The following is a 15,518-nucleotide window of genomic DNA, read 5'->3' on the forward strand; positions in this document are numbered from 1 at the left end:
CGGGTTCACCCAAAATGACCCGTTATTTAACGGGTGATTAACGGGTTGACCTGTTAACCACCCGACCCGTTTATCACTCACCCGAATACTAATTTTAACGGGTCGGATCGGGTCGGGTTACTGGGTCGGGTGAAAAATGACAGGTCTACTTCTATGGATGTAACTAATTAAACTTACCAAAATGGTTCACCACTGAACTTGTTTTGATGTACTGTCGAAATGTTGTTGATAACATATTGATACATCGGTAATAATGTGTTGATGTAATGTTGTTGATAATGTATTGATACGTCGTTAATAATGGGCTAATGTCGTTATAACTAACAAAACATACTGACATCAATCATATTAATGGTGTCTCGTTCATCTATCAATGAGTTTGTCATTAGGACTTGGCTTTATGGCAATTATGGCGTGCTCGGATGGGAGGTCATTTGCCCTCTACATTCTCAAGGGGGATGTGGGGGGCAACGGTGTGTGACGCCTGTGCAAGCGTGCCCCATTTAATTTAGCATGTGAAAGTAAACCTAGAAAAATCATGCACAAATCACAGTAGAGACTGGATACATAGTATCATATCATCCCCACAGACCATATTCATATTTGGCTTTTCATTAATAATCATTAAGCAGTTCAGTTATCATCATATAACAAATCAGTCCATTTAAACTCTCAATCTCTTACAGAGAGCATATACTAAAGTATCATCCGATTCGTGGGTCATAAGAACTTCCATATTTTCACATAGTTCTGAGGCTCCAATCTGCAAAAAAGACGGTGCGGGCGGGCAACGCTACCTTCATCCATAGCATTATCTTATAAACAAAACAAGCTAATCACATGAACATAAACTAAGAGATTTTGCACATATGAGAGAGCATAGGAGAGATAACAATGGTTGGCCATACCAATGTGGACTAAGGAAGCTTTATACACGGTCCATATTTGCTTTACAGAAAAGGCAAATAGAAAGAGAGAGAAAAAAAGGCGTGGGAAAAAAGATTTATAAATAATTAGGGGAATGTGTGTACCGATCCTTGCTGTGTTTGCTTCTACTACTCAAGGCATATGAATCATTACCGAGGTCCACCGAAGTTTGCACTGATGCAAGCATATCAAAATCCATATTTGTGGGACATTTCCACACATGGTGTTGCACTGGTGTTCATTGGACGCTGTTGAATTTTCATCATCAGTTTTGCTGATTCTGGGTGCTTTCCTTTAAACAAAGTATGATTCGAGCCACGCTTGTGTCCGATTCCCGCTATCATTGGACAACAGATTAAAAAGACGTAAATAGTTAGATGATTTTGCTTTGACCATCTTGCAATCTTTGTCACAGACACAGATTACAAAGCACTCGGCAAGGTTATTGCTAGACCCAACCTAAAATTATCTGTTCCAACAGTACATAATTAGCGAAAAAATAGGGATGGCACCTACAGTAAAATGTTCAAAATGCTATTTCCTGAAGAACTTCAAGTGTCTTCTGATGAACCTGTATGTGAGACAAGGGAACAAAATGAATTGAATCGCAGGAAGAATGTGGAATAACATAGCTGTAAAGTGAAGGAAATTATAATGGGAAATGATGAGGTTAGCTATTTGTGCACCGTGACTTTCAGGGCTGGTTTGGTATTGCTGTGCTTTGAAAAAAAACTGCTGTGAGAATAAGCGGCTGTGCTGTGAGAATAAGCGGCTGTGAAATAAATCAGCAGAGTGTTTGGTAAACTTTTTTGTAAAAGTGCTTTTGGAAAAAAAAACAGTCTGATAGTAGGTCTTTTCATTAAAGGAGCACTGTAGCTCCGTGTGCTTTGAAAAAAAGTCAGTTTTCCAAAGCTGCAAATAGCAGCTTCAGCTTTTTCCTTTGATTTCAGCTTATTCTCACAGCAGCTTCCAAAATAAGTCATTTTTTTTTCAGTTTACCAAACGCCTAAAACCCTCACAGCTTTTTTTCATGAGTGCTTTTTTTTTAATCACCTCACTCCCAAACCACCCCTCAGAAACATGCTATAAATTGCTTAGAAGAGTGACATAGACGAAGCGTATGTTATAAAATTCTAAAGCATATCGTAAGAATAACTTCTATGACTTTTCAAAATAAAAACTAGATAAAAAGCTTAAATAAAATTGAAGACAGTAATTCATTTGCAGGACAATTAAAAGCACGTTCTTTTATTTATTTGAGAGGGGATGGCGGGAGAGAGAAAAAACATTACCCATTCTAGATGCTGTGCTGTGATACCAGAGACATTTCCACCATATATACCACCTAAGACCTGGCAAGTTCAAGGATCAATTAGAATTTAACCTAAACAGGTTTACTGCATATCTGACAGCTTTAATACCATTTAACCTAATAGATGTTTCAAGGGTATGAAATATCTTTGAGATCAGAAACACCAAATCTATATATTGTCCTCAAACACTACCCAACTTGACCTTATGGGTCCTTAGAGATCCTGAGGTACACAGGGCTCAAAATGAATGTGTTACAACTTACAATTTAAATTGGTGAATCAACTCTTACCTTGGAGACAGTCTCAAGAAACATGCCAGGGCGCACAGGAAGTGGTTTTCGTCCTGAAATGCTTTCCTGGAAATTATGATGCATGAGTCAATATAGTTTGATACCAACGAATAGTTATATGTGTGTGTCAGTGTGTGCGTCGCGCGAGTGTGCACGCTGTTGAAACAGATATGCACACACACACACACACACATTGTAGTTATAGACTGTTACCCACCCTTCCTCCAATTCCACTCGTCGCACCAGTGCCATCTTCCTCATCACTGCTAGAGTGGTCAGCACCTTCATTTTTTCCTTCCATTACATTTTTTATCATCTCCTGGACAGTCTTCCCCGGCTTTAAAGCTACCAGTTTGGTTAAGAAATTCACCTGCACTGACAGGAATTTTAATCATGCCAAACAATGACAGATGATGATGGTAATAATTTACCTAAAAATACAATTTTTCCAAAGAATTGTTGATATATTCATTGAAAAGAACAGATATGTGCCAATGAATCAACTGGATATCCTCAGACCAAAAAACCAAAATGGATATCCTGCAATTTTTTTATAAATGCAGAAATACAGACCTCGGATTCTGGAAGAGTGTTAAATCCACGATCATTTCTCTCATCTAGTATTCCACCTCCCATCATATTCCGAGCTTCCTCTCTGATCAAAACAAGTCTTGCAAGCAGTTTTCGATCTGGAACTATAGGCCGAGTTTCCATTGTCTTCCATAGATGAGAATAAGCTTTTATATAAGCTTCAATTATTACTAAATGACAGGAAGTACAAATTCAAACTTCATAAAAATAATAATGCATAAAAGCATGAAAATTCAATGGCCAGTGCCACTGAATATCTTTACATATTACAAGGACTGTAGTGTTTGAATATAGTGTTTGTAAGTTAAAAATTCTATTTTCTTGTTTTAACATTTAAGAGTGTTCCCAAAAATCCCAAGCCCCAAAGAGGGGGAAATCTAAAGTTCAACAGAGCAAAACTATTAAAACACCTGGCATCAAGTTCTGAGGGTCAAATCTCAGTGACGGTTTTAAACAGAATGATTATATACTCTATGGTGTAAAGCCAAACTAGGAAAACCACCAAGGTATATTTTAACTCCTTTAAATGGCATTAGCAATACATGGTGGCCAGGATGATTTGCAAATAATGCCTATGCATACATCGTCAAAGGCCAAATAAGCATGCAGGGCTTCGCAGTGATTACCTCCAGTATATCATCAGCCTGGTTAGCAATATCATTAAGATTTGCAGCTGGAACATGAACTTTGATGTCATTTTTACTTTTAAACACACCACCACCGGCAGCCACTCTGCGTAGTAATTCCTGCCTGCTTTCTTTTAAGGGAGTTCTGCAGAGTAGGCCAACCACTTGAACCTAGAAATAAATACGGATGAAAAAAAAAATAAAGAGGAAAGAAATTAGCATTCAATAACCGTAAATGCCTATACTAGCTATTACTCTGAATTAAAGTTTCTAAAATTGGGCTTAACGAAAAATCCTTACATGTGGGGGGCATTTTTTCGTAAGATAGGATAATACTGTCTCCTTGATCACCTCCAATAGAGACTTGCGCTGAACATGAACGATCAAAACAGTCATTGAGTAAACAATCCATAGCTACACTCAGTGACAAGAAATGAAATCATCCACAACAATGTCTAAAAAAGAGGACTAAGTATGTTTGAGTGTTTGACCACGAAAAGGCAGTCAGCTATATGGTGGCTAGAATTTACCTAAAAACAAAAGCAGTGCAAATTTTAGCACAAATTCAAAACTGCAGCAGTGCTGAAAGTGCATTTAATTTTGCATAGAAGTTCATGTATTGAAATTGAAGCTTGCACCCATGAACAATATCATACAACACAAAAACTTATGTTTCCCTCCTCTATCCCGCCCTCTCCCCACAAAAAGAAAACGCATCACTGAACATTCGCAGCGCAGATATTACAGAACCTAATTAGTAGTGCCACTAAAAATGTAACCCAAAAACATGCATCCTCATATGAAGGTACACATACGAACAAATATTGGAACAATAATACTGTGCGGAAATAAAAAACCACATCAAAGGTGATGCGAAAAAGTACAGAAAATGATAGAGAATGTGGTGTTATCTAAAACTTGATAAAATCAAAAGGTCAGTGCGTGCTCATAGATCTATCATATCAGATCAATCGAAGTTTCTTGGGGTTAGTTCAAATATACATTAAAGCTAAGGTATGTATCAAGCTGCAATGGAAGTAGGAACCTTATCATCTTGGTCACTGTCAGCGAGTTGGATCATGTAATCTAGAGCCATCATGAAACTGGCCTCCATTTCATCGACTCTCTTCCCTAGGACCCCCTGTGCAGCAATTTCCACTGCCACCTCTTCAGATGCCTCATCCATGTTCATATCCTCCAACTGTACATACACAAAACTAATAATCAGCAATTTTAACAATCAGTAAGGTCGTGATTTGCACAAAGAGATATAAGCATACGAATCCAACTTCCGGAAAAATAACCATGAGGGCAGTTAATACATATCATCCCATTGATGCAAATCATATGAAATTCACATTTCAATGCAAAGTCTGGCTCAACTAAGCCTTATACCAAATAATCTATCATTTCCTTCTATACCAATTTCTCAGCAACCAATCTACAAAGCTAATGATCAGTACAATGAAGCATCAGTTGGCTCGTAATTTCAAAGAGAGAAACAGCTGAATAATCCAATTTTCGCAAAATTCGCCAACTGGGTAGTTGTTACATAGTAATATATTTTATCATGATGGATGCAAATCATATGAATTTCACATTCACACTTCAAAATCTTGCTCAACCAAGCCTTATACCAAATTATCTACCATTTCCTTCTCTACCACTTCCTCAGCAATAAATCTACAGAGAATGACGACAGAGAGAGACAGATAGAGGGAGAGAGAGACTTACAAGTACGATCATCTCTTCAAGAACAGAAGTGACCTGCTCACCACCTCTGAGAAGGGCTTCGTATTGGGCAGGCTCCAATTTTGAGCTGCCTTGCTCTCGGGCAGCTCTGTTCTTCCCTTGTGCGCCAAATCCTTCATCCGGGTATCCGCCGCCCACCTCATAGGTGCCGCACCACCGCAGCGTCTGCCGCTGCATCTTCTTATTGGGTTGCTTTGGCTGAAGCTGAGGTTGGGGAAATTTGATGTGGTGGGAGGAAAAAGAGGGTAGACAGAGAATTGCTGGGTTTACAGATTGTGCAGCTGGGTATGAAAAACACGGAAACATTTTGGTCTTCTGCTACAATTTTTTTCTTGTTGGGTTTGTGCGGGGTTTTTGCTGGGTTTTTGTGTTTTGCAGGGAGAAGGTGATAAGGATGTTGTAATATTAACCAAAAAATAAATTTAAAAAACAAAAACAAAAAAACAAAAAAACAAAAAAAGAAACAGAAATAGTAAAATTTAAGCGAGGTCGCCGTCTGTGGGAATCGAACCCACGACCACACGGTTAAAAGCCGTGCGCTCTACCGGCTGAGCTAAGACGGCTTTGCTATTCCAACAGTTTGTTAAGTTTTAACAATTTTATATTCTGTTGACATGAAAATGGGATGAAGATCAAGAGTAAGATATTGCAATTTAATTAAAAAACAACACATTCTTTTTTCATTTTTAAAATATGTTACTAAATAATCCATATATATAGCAGTATATAATCTTTTATTTTGGGATTTCGATGTTAGGGTTAACATCCCTTTATCCCAATTTGGACCCTTGAACATTTAGTATTTTATTTGGGTTCTCACATTACCAACCTCAAAGCAATATAATAATAGTCAGCAAAAGATATAAAAGTGCGTTGATGGTTATGGTTGTGAACGAATTGAACCAAATGTCACTATGCTCAAGTTTGGCTTGTTTAATTTTTTTTTCGAACTCAGGCTTGGCTTGCTTCTTTTACAAGCTGAATTCGAGCAAGCTTAATAATTTCAAGCCTAATCATGTGCCCAAACTGTTTTGAACTATTTCTTATAGTAAGTTAGCTCGGTTGTATAATTTTTTTTTTTCTTTTTTTATGGCTGGAACCCAGTAAGAGGCTAGACCAACACGTTTGTAGAGTCTTGTAAACCAAAAGGATACAAAGGATGTAATGTCTTAAAAAAAATCATACTAAATTTGTCAAGCTAGCCAAACTTGAATTTTTTTGAAGTAGATACCAGCCACGAAAAACAACCTAAGACTTTGGCAGTATGGGTTAATGTTTTTCGACAGCAAAATGAACTCCTATTTTAGTATTTCTATCGAATCCTTTTATACGGCAAAAAAATATCCCTTTTAGTTTATTTTTTATTTTGTTAATATATTATTTGGACCTGAGCATCCAATTATGTATCAGACAGAGTTGAGTGAATATATTGTTTCTATGAATATTATTGGGCGTTGAACTTGGACGACCGAGCAGAGCTTAAGCCTACCTCAACTTGTTTTGTAAAAGAATTTTAGTTGCTTACGAGTGTAACATACTAATGTTCAAGCTTGACTTCTTTCTTAAACAAGCCAACCTATGCTTGGGTTAGTTCTTTAACTATTCGAGCTCTATTGATAAAAGCAATACACTCACTTATGGGCTTTCATATCGGGCCTAGTTGCAACTCAATTACTTAGATCAGGTAGCCCAATCCCAATGGCCGAAAGCCACTGAATGCTAGTAAAATCCTCGTATTTACTATTTACCCCAATGATTTGACTTCTTGTTTTTTTTAACTGTTAAGAGCTTTTTAATGCAACCTAAAAATTGTTGTAAAGAAAAATATCTACCACCTCAAAATAATATGATAAATCTTTGACCCCACTGTGACTATTGACTTGTGATGGGATCATGAAAGTTTTACCCCTGCTGCGTTGCTATAGAGGACAGTTTTGTAAACTTGACCTGAAAAAAAAAACAAAAAAAAAAAGGGTAAAAGACTGTTTACTACCCTCATGTTTCGTGGTTTTCAACATTTAGTACATCAAGTTTTTTTCGTCTCAGATTCATACCTAAAGTGTAAATTTTGGGACAGTCTCATACATCCGTTAGTCAAACTGTTAAGTTTTCTATTAACTGTGACGTGGCGCACTGACTAGGCGCCACGTGTCATCCAAGTTTTTTTTTTTTCTTTTTTCTCTCTTTTTTTTCTTCTTCCTCCGACTGCAACTTTCTTTTCTTTTTCTTTTTTTTTTTCTTCCTCTTTCTCCTTCTTCCTTCCTTCCTCCTTCCTTCCTCATTCCTTCCCTTTCTTCCCCTTCTTCCTTCTTCTTCCTTCTCATTCTCCTTCTTCTTCCTCCGAATCTGGGGAAGCTTTTTTTATTTTTATTTTTTTTATTCTTCTTCTTCCTTCTCTTTCCTCCTTCTTCCTTCTTCTTCTTCCTCCGAATCTACCCAGATTCAGTTTTTTCTTTTTTTTTTTCTTTTTTTTTTCTTCTTTCTTCTTCTTCTTCCTTCTTCTTCTTCTTCTTCTTATCTGCCCAGATTCAGTTTTTTTTTTTTCTTTCTTCCTCCTTCTTCTCCTTCTTCCTTCCTCCTTCTTCCTTCCCCTTCTTCTCCTTCTTCCTTCCCCCTCTTCGTTCTTCTTCTTCTTCCTCCGAATCTGGGGAAAGATGAAAGTTTTTTTTTTTTTTTTTTTTTTTTGAGGAAGAAGAAGAAGAAGAAGGAGGAAGAAGGGGAAGGAAGAAGGAGAAGAAGGAGGAAGAAAAAAAAAAAGGTTGCAGTCGGAGGAAGAAGAAGAAAGAAAAAAAAACAAACTTCCCCAGATTTCGGAGGAAGAAGAAGAAGAAGAAGAAGAAGAAGAAGAAGAAGAAGAAGAAGAAGAAGGAGGAAGAAGAAGAAAGAAAAAAAAAAACAAACTTTCCCAGATTTCGGAGGAAGAAGAAGAAGAAGGAGAAGGAAGAAGAAGGAAGAATGGGAAGGAAGAAGGAGGAAGGAAGAAGGAGAAGGAGGAAGAAAAAAGAAAAGAAAAGAAAGTTGCAGTCGGAGGAAGAAGAAGAAGAAGAAAGAAGAAGAAAAGAAAAAAAGAAAAAAAAAAAAAACTCGGATGACACGTGGCACCCAGTCAGTGCGCCACGTCACAGTTAACAGAAAACTTAACAGTTTGACTAACGGATGTATGAGACTGTCCCAAAATTTACACTTTAGGTATGAATCTGAGACGAAAAAAACTTGATGTACTAAATGTTGAAAACCACAAAATATGAGGGTAGTAAACAATCTTTTATCCAAAAAAAAAACAGTTCTGCAAGGGGATGAAAATGGATGTGCAATCGGCTTTCTGGATATTGAATTTAATAAATTAAAGAAGATTAAAAATTAAAAATTAACAATAGTTGTACAGGAAGTAAAATGAATGTGTGAATAGCACCACTTAAGTAAAAAATGAAACGAAAATCAAGATTGAGATTTTAGATTGATTAAAAACAACATAGCACTGACCAACATTCTTTTTCTTTTTTCAAATGGATAATGAATCTATTGACTTATCCAAGACAAGTAGCAATAAAAATAATAGAGCGGTCTATAAGGACACCTACAAGATCATCCCTTAGATGTTGCATAAGGTATCGTTTGGTACGTGAGATGGGATGGGACGCGCTCATCCTACGTTTGGTGTACTAAAAAGAGTGAGACGCATTGTCCCGTGGAACAGATTTTAGCTAAATTTTGGTTCCACCCTTACCACCTGGAACAAACTTATTCCAGCTCATGGAACGCAAAATTATAAAATTTTGGACAACAATACCCCTTAACTTTTTCATTGATTCCACTGTCTACCCTCTCTCTCCCTTAGCCTCCTATCTTCTTCTCATCTTCCTCCACCACAAATCTAGCAACCCAACCATGGCTTATCCACCGTCTTCCCCGTAGGATGATTTCATCATCCCTTTCCAATCGGCCCCAACGCTAACCCAATCCCAACAAACCCACCTGAACCCAATCTCGCCTTCTTCCCTCCGCCTCCCTCCTTCATGCTGGTCTGTTAATGAAACCGTCACCTTCTGCCGCACTAACCTCAAGGCCACCCACTTGGCAGGACATAGCCGAAGCCGTTGCTCGACGATGCCACGCTGCTTTTTAGGCGTCATCACAAATCAGAGCTTCTACCATTTTTTCTCCCGTAGCTTCTCTTTTATACCCTTTCTCTCTCGTAACCTCCATCACTCCCAAATCCTTTATTGCCTATCTTCCCTTTCCTTAATCTCCAAATCATCTGCCTTCTCGACTTCTTATTCGCGGCTTAGGACACTTCAACGTTGTCGCTGTTGTGGGTAGTGATGCTACTCGACTCGCACCCGGAGGTCATGGGGAAGCTTCAGTGGTGCACTAGGTGATGAGATACAGAGCTCCGGCGACAATGGTCATGCATGTTGCCTAACCTTCCTTCCCACAAATGGCTGCAGAAAATCTATGGGGTTGAGTTGATGGAGTCAACGAAGAATGTCACACCTCGATCCCGACATATGTCCAGGATCGACACGTAACGTTTTCAAGTATTCGTATGTCTAATATACCCATCCTCCGAGATATGGCAAAGCACACTCGAGCATCAATTCACACAATAATTTTTTGTACACTTTAGGGCTGCATCTAACCTCGTTGTTAGACTACCTACGAACCCTAAATAGAGATCAAGCCATTCGTAGTTCGTCATTAGTCAAACTCTAATATTTTCATAAAATACTTCTACCGGAAAACATAGGGTACTACACTACACATCAACCATAAGCCAAACACAATTATCATCTTGTCATGCACATAAGTGTGTTATTCCCACACATATGATTTCCAATTCATCCTTCATATAAATCACTATGTTTCATATAATACTGCAATTCATAGTATGCAACATCTCAAAGAACAGTCAATGAAGCACAATGTTATCCTCTAGTCATAATGGTCAACGAGTCTAATCATAATGACAACAATCATAACCAACATTATTCCACAATCACATCAATCAATAACACATATCATATACCAAAATGTAAGGCTAGAATGACACAATTCGACAGAAACCTACATCTTTGAAGCTTGATATCAACTCCAAGGAACCAACAAGTCAAGTGATGCGATTTCGGACCACTCAACGAAATCCATCAACATCGGGTTCTGAACCACTCAACGGAACCAAGACACCAAAAAAGATTTTGGACCTCTCTACGAAATCAAAACACCAAAGGGGATTTCGGACCTCTTTACGAAATCCAAACTAGGATACGATTCCGGACCATCACTCAACGTAATCGTAGAGTAGAAGGGATTCCTGACCTCTCAATAGAATTTGAGTGGATACGATTCTGAACAATCACTCAACGGAATCGCGCAATAGAAGGGATTCCGGACCATCACTCAATGAAATCCAAGTAGATACGATTTTGGACCATCACTCAACGGAATCGCAGAGTAGAATGCATAACAACGGCTCGAAGAAACAAGACATGGATAATGTTACTCCATTCATGAAGGCTTAACAAAATGAAACAATATCGAAGCAACAATCCCCATCACAATGGATTAACTGTCCACTACTAGCCCTCACATTTTACAAGCAATTCAATATGTATTTCATTGCAACATGCCTATCATACAAATCAAACCATATTTCAAATATATATGTCAAATCTCATTTCATAAACATAAATCGATGACTAAGTATTAAAAATAACAATTCAATAGAAAACATATTTATAAAACCAAGTCATATCCACACAAGATAACAATTACGAAAACAAGGTAATTACCAATATCACATATATTAAAGTCATTCTCATTCCATCACATCAGGCCAAACATATAAATCAACCACACTCTACAACAAGTTCAATACACAAGTCAAATCACATAAAATAAACAAGCATATCACAATGTAATACCATCAATATGTAAATCGAGGTGCACATCAATCGAAGAAGACACATCATCATACTGAGCCCAATAAGCTTCATGGAGTCTCAACAACATGCTAAGATCAACAACACACTAGAAAAACTCAGACTAGTTGATTAAAAGCTAACCATCGATTAAGGTTGAGAGTAGGGTCTACAACCCTAGAAATCTAAACCGGAAGATCTGCTTATCAGATTTCTAATATGTAACTTCCTAAAGTCCACATTATGCTCCTAGAACAACATACTAAAATTTCATTACGATCCAACAATTGGATCTCCGCCAATCGCTAAGATTAAGTGGCGGTCAATGTTTAGTTTTCCAAACTTAGAAATCCAATTCGAGAAGATCCGTATGTCGGATTTCCAATCTGTAAGTTCCTATTGTCCTCAAATATTTTGTACTATTACTTATTGTTTGGTGTCGATCCAACGATCTGATCGTTAATTCATATAATAATCAAGTGACAGCCAACTAGGCGGTCAATTACGAAACTATGTTAAAACATCGGAATTTCACTAAACGGATGTCAAATATGGAATTGGGGCATCAAAATTAGCCTAGGATGGTCAGGTAGGGCCTCTGATGGCTTCCCCAACTCACCGGAAAATTCAACTATTTCCAAAAATTACCAAATTTCACAGAAATGAAGATCTCAATGAGTAGAGCAAGTTTTATACCTGTGAACAAGACCAATTTAGCCGGGAAAAGCCCTAATTTCATCCAAACTCGCCGGAAACCCTAGAAATGGGTGGCTTCGATCCATCACCTCTGGTGCTCCACCGCCCCTACAATTGTTTGGGCTTTGTTCCAGGCCTCAAGATGAGTGATTTGGTGGTGGTGACGGTCGACGTAGCTTTCACGGTCGGTGGATTTCTGTTGTGTCACCCCAGATTCGACGAGTTTCGTTCTTCGCTAATTCAAGGCTAAATTGTATGAATTTTGGGGTGGAATTGGTAGAGGAAAGGCTAGGGAGTTGTTTCCAAGTGATGGAAGGCAACGATTCGCCGTGAAACGCCGCGAATGGTGTCGGGTTGGGTCGAGAAGAACACCCGTTCCCCTCTTCTTTTTTTTTCTTTTTCCTTTTCTCATTTTCCCTCATTTTCCCCTCATTTTTTGATTGGGCACTCCCCCACCTTTTTTCGTCCGCAACTCTCTCTTTTCCCCTCTTTCCTGCTGCCAACTGCCAGCTTCTAATTGTTTTTTTGTTTTTTGTTTTTTTTTTTACTAAAACGTCTCTAATTTCTTCGTTTCAACTCCGATTCACGAACGATTTTCGCCTACGTGTTTATAGGGTCGAGCTTTATCCAATTCTACTTGGTGTGACCCCGCAAGTCCACGAATTTTTAATGATTACTGACAACAATTCAAACTTCGTAATTAGTTTAATTAAAATCTAAATTTAATATAGATTCCCAAAAATAATATAAAATCTCCTTAATACAAATACGTAGTTTGCAATAGTGAAATCTCGTTCCTAGATTTCACAGAGAACCATGAGTACGTTTGTCATTTAATCCTTTGTTACATTCCGCCCTGCACGTACCAAACGCGAAACAAAACAACTGTCCCATTTCATCCTGTGCATACCAAACATAGCACGAAAGCTCTATTCCGTTCTGTCCCGTTCCATCCCGTCTTTGTACCAAACGCTACCTAAGCTATTGGGGAGGAAGCTGAAAGGAATGCAAACCAAAGTCAAAATTGTAGCTCCATTTGGCTAGCTAATCTGCAACATTGTTCAATTCCCTGAAAATATGTTTTAGCTCACAATGAGCAATTCTTCTCATTAAATCCCTACAACTCTTCAAAAGGGCAGCAAGGGGGTGAAAAGTATCTTGCACAAATTAGTTCAACAATAATACAGCAGAGAAAGAGTTCATCTCTATGATTAACTTAGATATGCTTTTTTCAATAGCAAGCTGAAGTCCGAAATACAATCCCCAAACTTCAGCTTCTATAATTTGCCCTTGCCTTAGATTAATAGAGAAACCTCCCATACAATCACCATTGTGGTCACAAAGAATTCCTCCAACATCGACCTCGCTCGAAACCATTTTTCTAGAGCCATCTACATTCAACTTAGTGTTATCCAATAAATGCGTTTAAAACATAACATTACATATCTCGCTCAATTATTTGACAATGTTTTAATTTTGATAAACTTTCAAACATGACACGACAAGCTGTGAATGAGATCAAATATATATTCAACAATGTTAAACTAAAGGGTTCGGATTAAAATTTCATCCGAACGAACACGTTAGTACACGACACGTTGCACGATCTACGGTGGACCATCCCCCACTTATACATGGGTCAAGGGGTCAACGAACGTAATAAAATAACCAAAATACGCACTGTTTTGTTATCCCATCATTTTCTATTTCTTTTCTGCAGACCCAAAAGATAAACAGGCAAAGGATAGAATGTACGGCTTATCTCCACTGCCTGGGCCATCATTTTATCATCCGAATACTTTGTTGTTTTATTTATTTATTTTAGCATTAAGTAGGTGGTCAATATCTTAATCCAACGGTCCAGAGTACATAAGCCAAAACGGGGAGTGGTACCATTCGTAATTCCTCTCAAACTCACGGGCAACTGTAAGACATCAACAGTCATAATTTCCCGTTATACCCTCAACCGTACGGTTCCGCTTCCCCGCTTCTATAAATCGCCTACCCCAGCCAAACCCACACCCCACGCCTTTTGCCTTTCCGTCTGCTGCTCTCTGCACTCGTCGTCCTCCTCTCTCTCTCTCTCTCTCCCCTAGGGTTAGGGTTTCTCTGTCCTTTCTCAACATTTGCTCTCACTCTTTGTGCTTCAATGGAGGAGCAAAAGGTACAGAAAGGCGTGGCCGCCGAGAAGGTCGCACCCGTGTCCCCCATCTCTGTCACGGAGTGCTACCCTCGTCTCTCGATCAAGGCACCCAAGGGCGAAGACGCCATCAAGTTCTACGAGACCGTCTTCGGCGCCGTGGAGCTTGAGCGTGAGAGTGATCTCAAGCGCAAGGCTGACCAGGAGCGTCCCTTCATCTACAATGCTAAGCTCAAGCTTGGGTCCTTCACCTTCCTTGTGACTGAGTCTGACTCGATTGTTGACTCCGGTGACGCCGCGTACGTATCGTTCTCTCTCGCTCTGCTTTTTTTTCCTCCTTTACTTTAAAGTAATTGTTATTACTGTTAGATCTGGAATCCACTGTTTGCTTTGTTGTGTGTGTAGTTTTCGATTTACTACTATATTTTTTTTCTATTTTTAGTTGAATTTTTAATCATATTCTTTACTGTTTACTCTTCATTTTTAGCTATTTATATAAAATTCTTTTACATTTCTATGAAGATGTGGTCTATATGCGTGGATCTATTTCTTGCACTTGATTTTTTTGTAGACGTGATAAATTTTCTTGGTTTACCAGAGCTCTGGCTGACGGTGGTTTTAAGCATCTGTTGCTTACTGTTGGGGACGTCGATGCGGCTGTGTCCAAGGCGGTCCAGGCGGGAGCTGCGGCGGTTGGGGAGATCAAAGCTGGTGGTGCTTTCTTTGGCGACGAGCAGCGTTGGGCTCAGATTAAGGATCCTTTCGGCATTAACTGGTTCTTCGTCACCCCCCTTGAGAAGAAGGCGTCTGTGGCCGAAGCCCCGGTTACCGTCTGATTCCATCTCGCCCCACCACCACATATCATGACGATGTTTTGGTTTAGATTTTAATCAAATATTTAGACCCTTTATGGACCGTCTGATTCGAAGACTTTAATTGGTTTAGGATTAGGCTAATCGTAGCTTTAGCCTTAATATTTTGATGAAGGAAATGTTTGACTTTATTTGACCGTTGTTATGTGGTTGGATTTTTAGTATTAAATGAGTTCATGGTTGTTCTATGATCCGTCGTTTTCTATTAATTTTTTATGTTCGTTGTTTTTCTTGTCTTTTTAGCTGTTTGCGTAGTTATTGCACGGTGAAAATTACCTTCTTAGACATTGTTACTTGAGGAGAGAGGTTGGCAATGGTGGGGTAGTATTGACATTCGAACAGTCTGGATAAGGATTGATCAAGGAGAGAGATTGTGTTGCATTCGGATAGGGG

At 38.7% G+C, this 15,518-nt stretch overlaps 2 protein-coding genes and 1 non-coding gene across 4 annotated transcripts; 1 reads left to right on the forward strand and 2 right to left on the reverse strand.

Annotated features, from left to right (window-relative positions):
• Positions 1-882: 882 nt before the first annotated feature.
• On the reverse strand, positions 883-5,910 carry LOC103445340 (protein PEP-RELATED DEVELOPMENT ARRESTED 1, chloroplastic). 2 transcript variants are annotated; one of them, XM_008384338.4, is made up of 10 exons: positions 5,482-5,910; positions 4,793-4,948; positions 4,048-4,116; positions 3,748-3,918; positions 3,104-3,247; positions 2,748-2,900; positions 2,531-2,596; positions 2,220-2,279; positions 1,444-1,498; positions 883-1,264 (listed from the first exon to the last, which is right to left on the reverse strand). In XM_008384338.4, the coding sequence occupies exons 1-9, from the start codon at positions 5,803-5,805 to the stop codon at positions 1,454-1,456; spliced, it is 1,188 nt and encodes a 395-aa protein (XP_008382560.3). In that variant the 5' UTR covers positions 5,806-5,910; the 3' UTR covers positions 883-1,264; positions 1,444-1,453. The 2 variants fall into 2 exon arrangements, with proteins under 2 accessions (XP_008382560.3, XP_070662128.1); XM_070806027.1 differs by lacking the exon at positions 2,220-2,279 and having other exon boundaries at positions 5,482-5,886.
• Positions 5,911-5,989: 79 nt separating this feature from the next.
• Positions 5,990-6,062, reverse strand: TRNAK-UUU (transfer RNA lysine (anticodon UUU)). Its single transcript has one exon. It is a non-coding gene; the product is annotated as a tRNA-Lys (tRNA).
• A 7,786-nt stretch (positions 6,063-13,848) lies between these two features.
• Positions 13,849-15,316, forward strand: LOC114827664 (uncharacterized protein At5g48480). The gene is made up of 2 exons (XM_029109870.2): positions 13,849-14,552; positions 14,852-15,316. The coding sequence occupies exons 1-2, from the start codon at positions 14,263-14,265 to the stop codon at positions 15,087-15,089; spliced, it is 528 nt and encodes a 175-aa protein (XP_028965703.1). The 5' UTR covers positions 13,849-14,262; the 3' UTR covers positions 15,090-15,316.
• Positions 15,317-15,518: the final 202 nt, after the last annotated feature.

Source organism: Malus domestica, chromosome 10, assembly GCF_042453785.1.
Source record: "Malus domestica chromosome 10, GDT2T_hap1".
In the NCBI taxonomy this organism is placed as follows: Eukaryota; Viridiplantae; Streptophyta; class Magnoliopsida; order Rosales; family Rosaceae; genus Malus; species Malus domestica.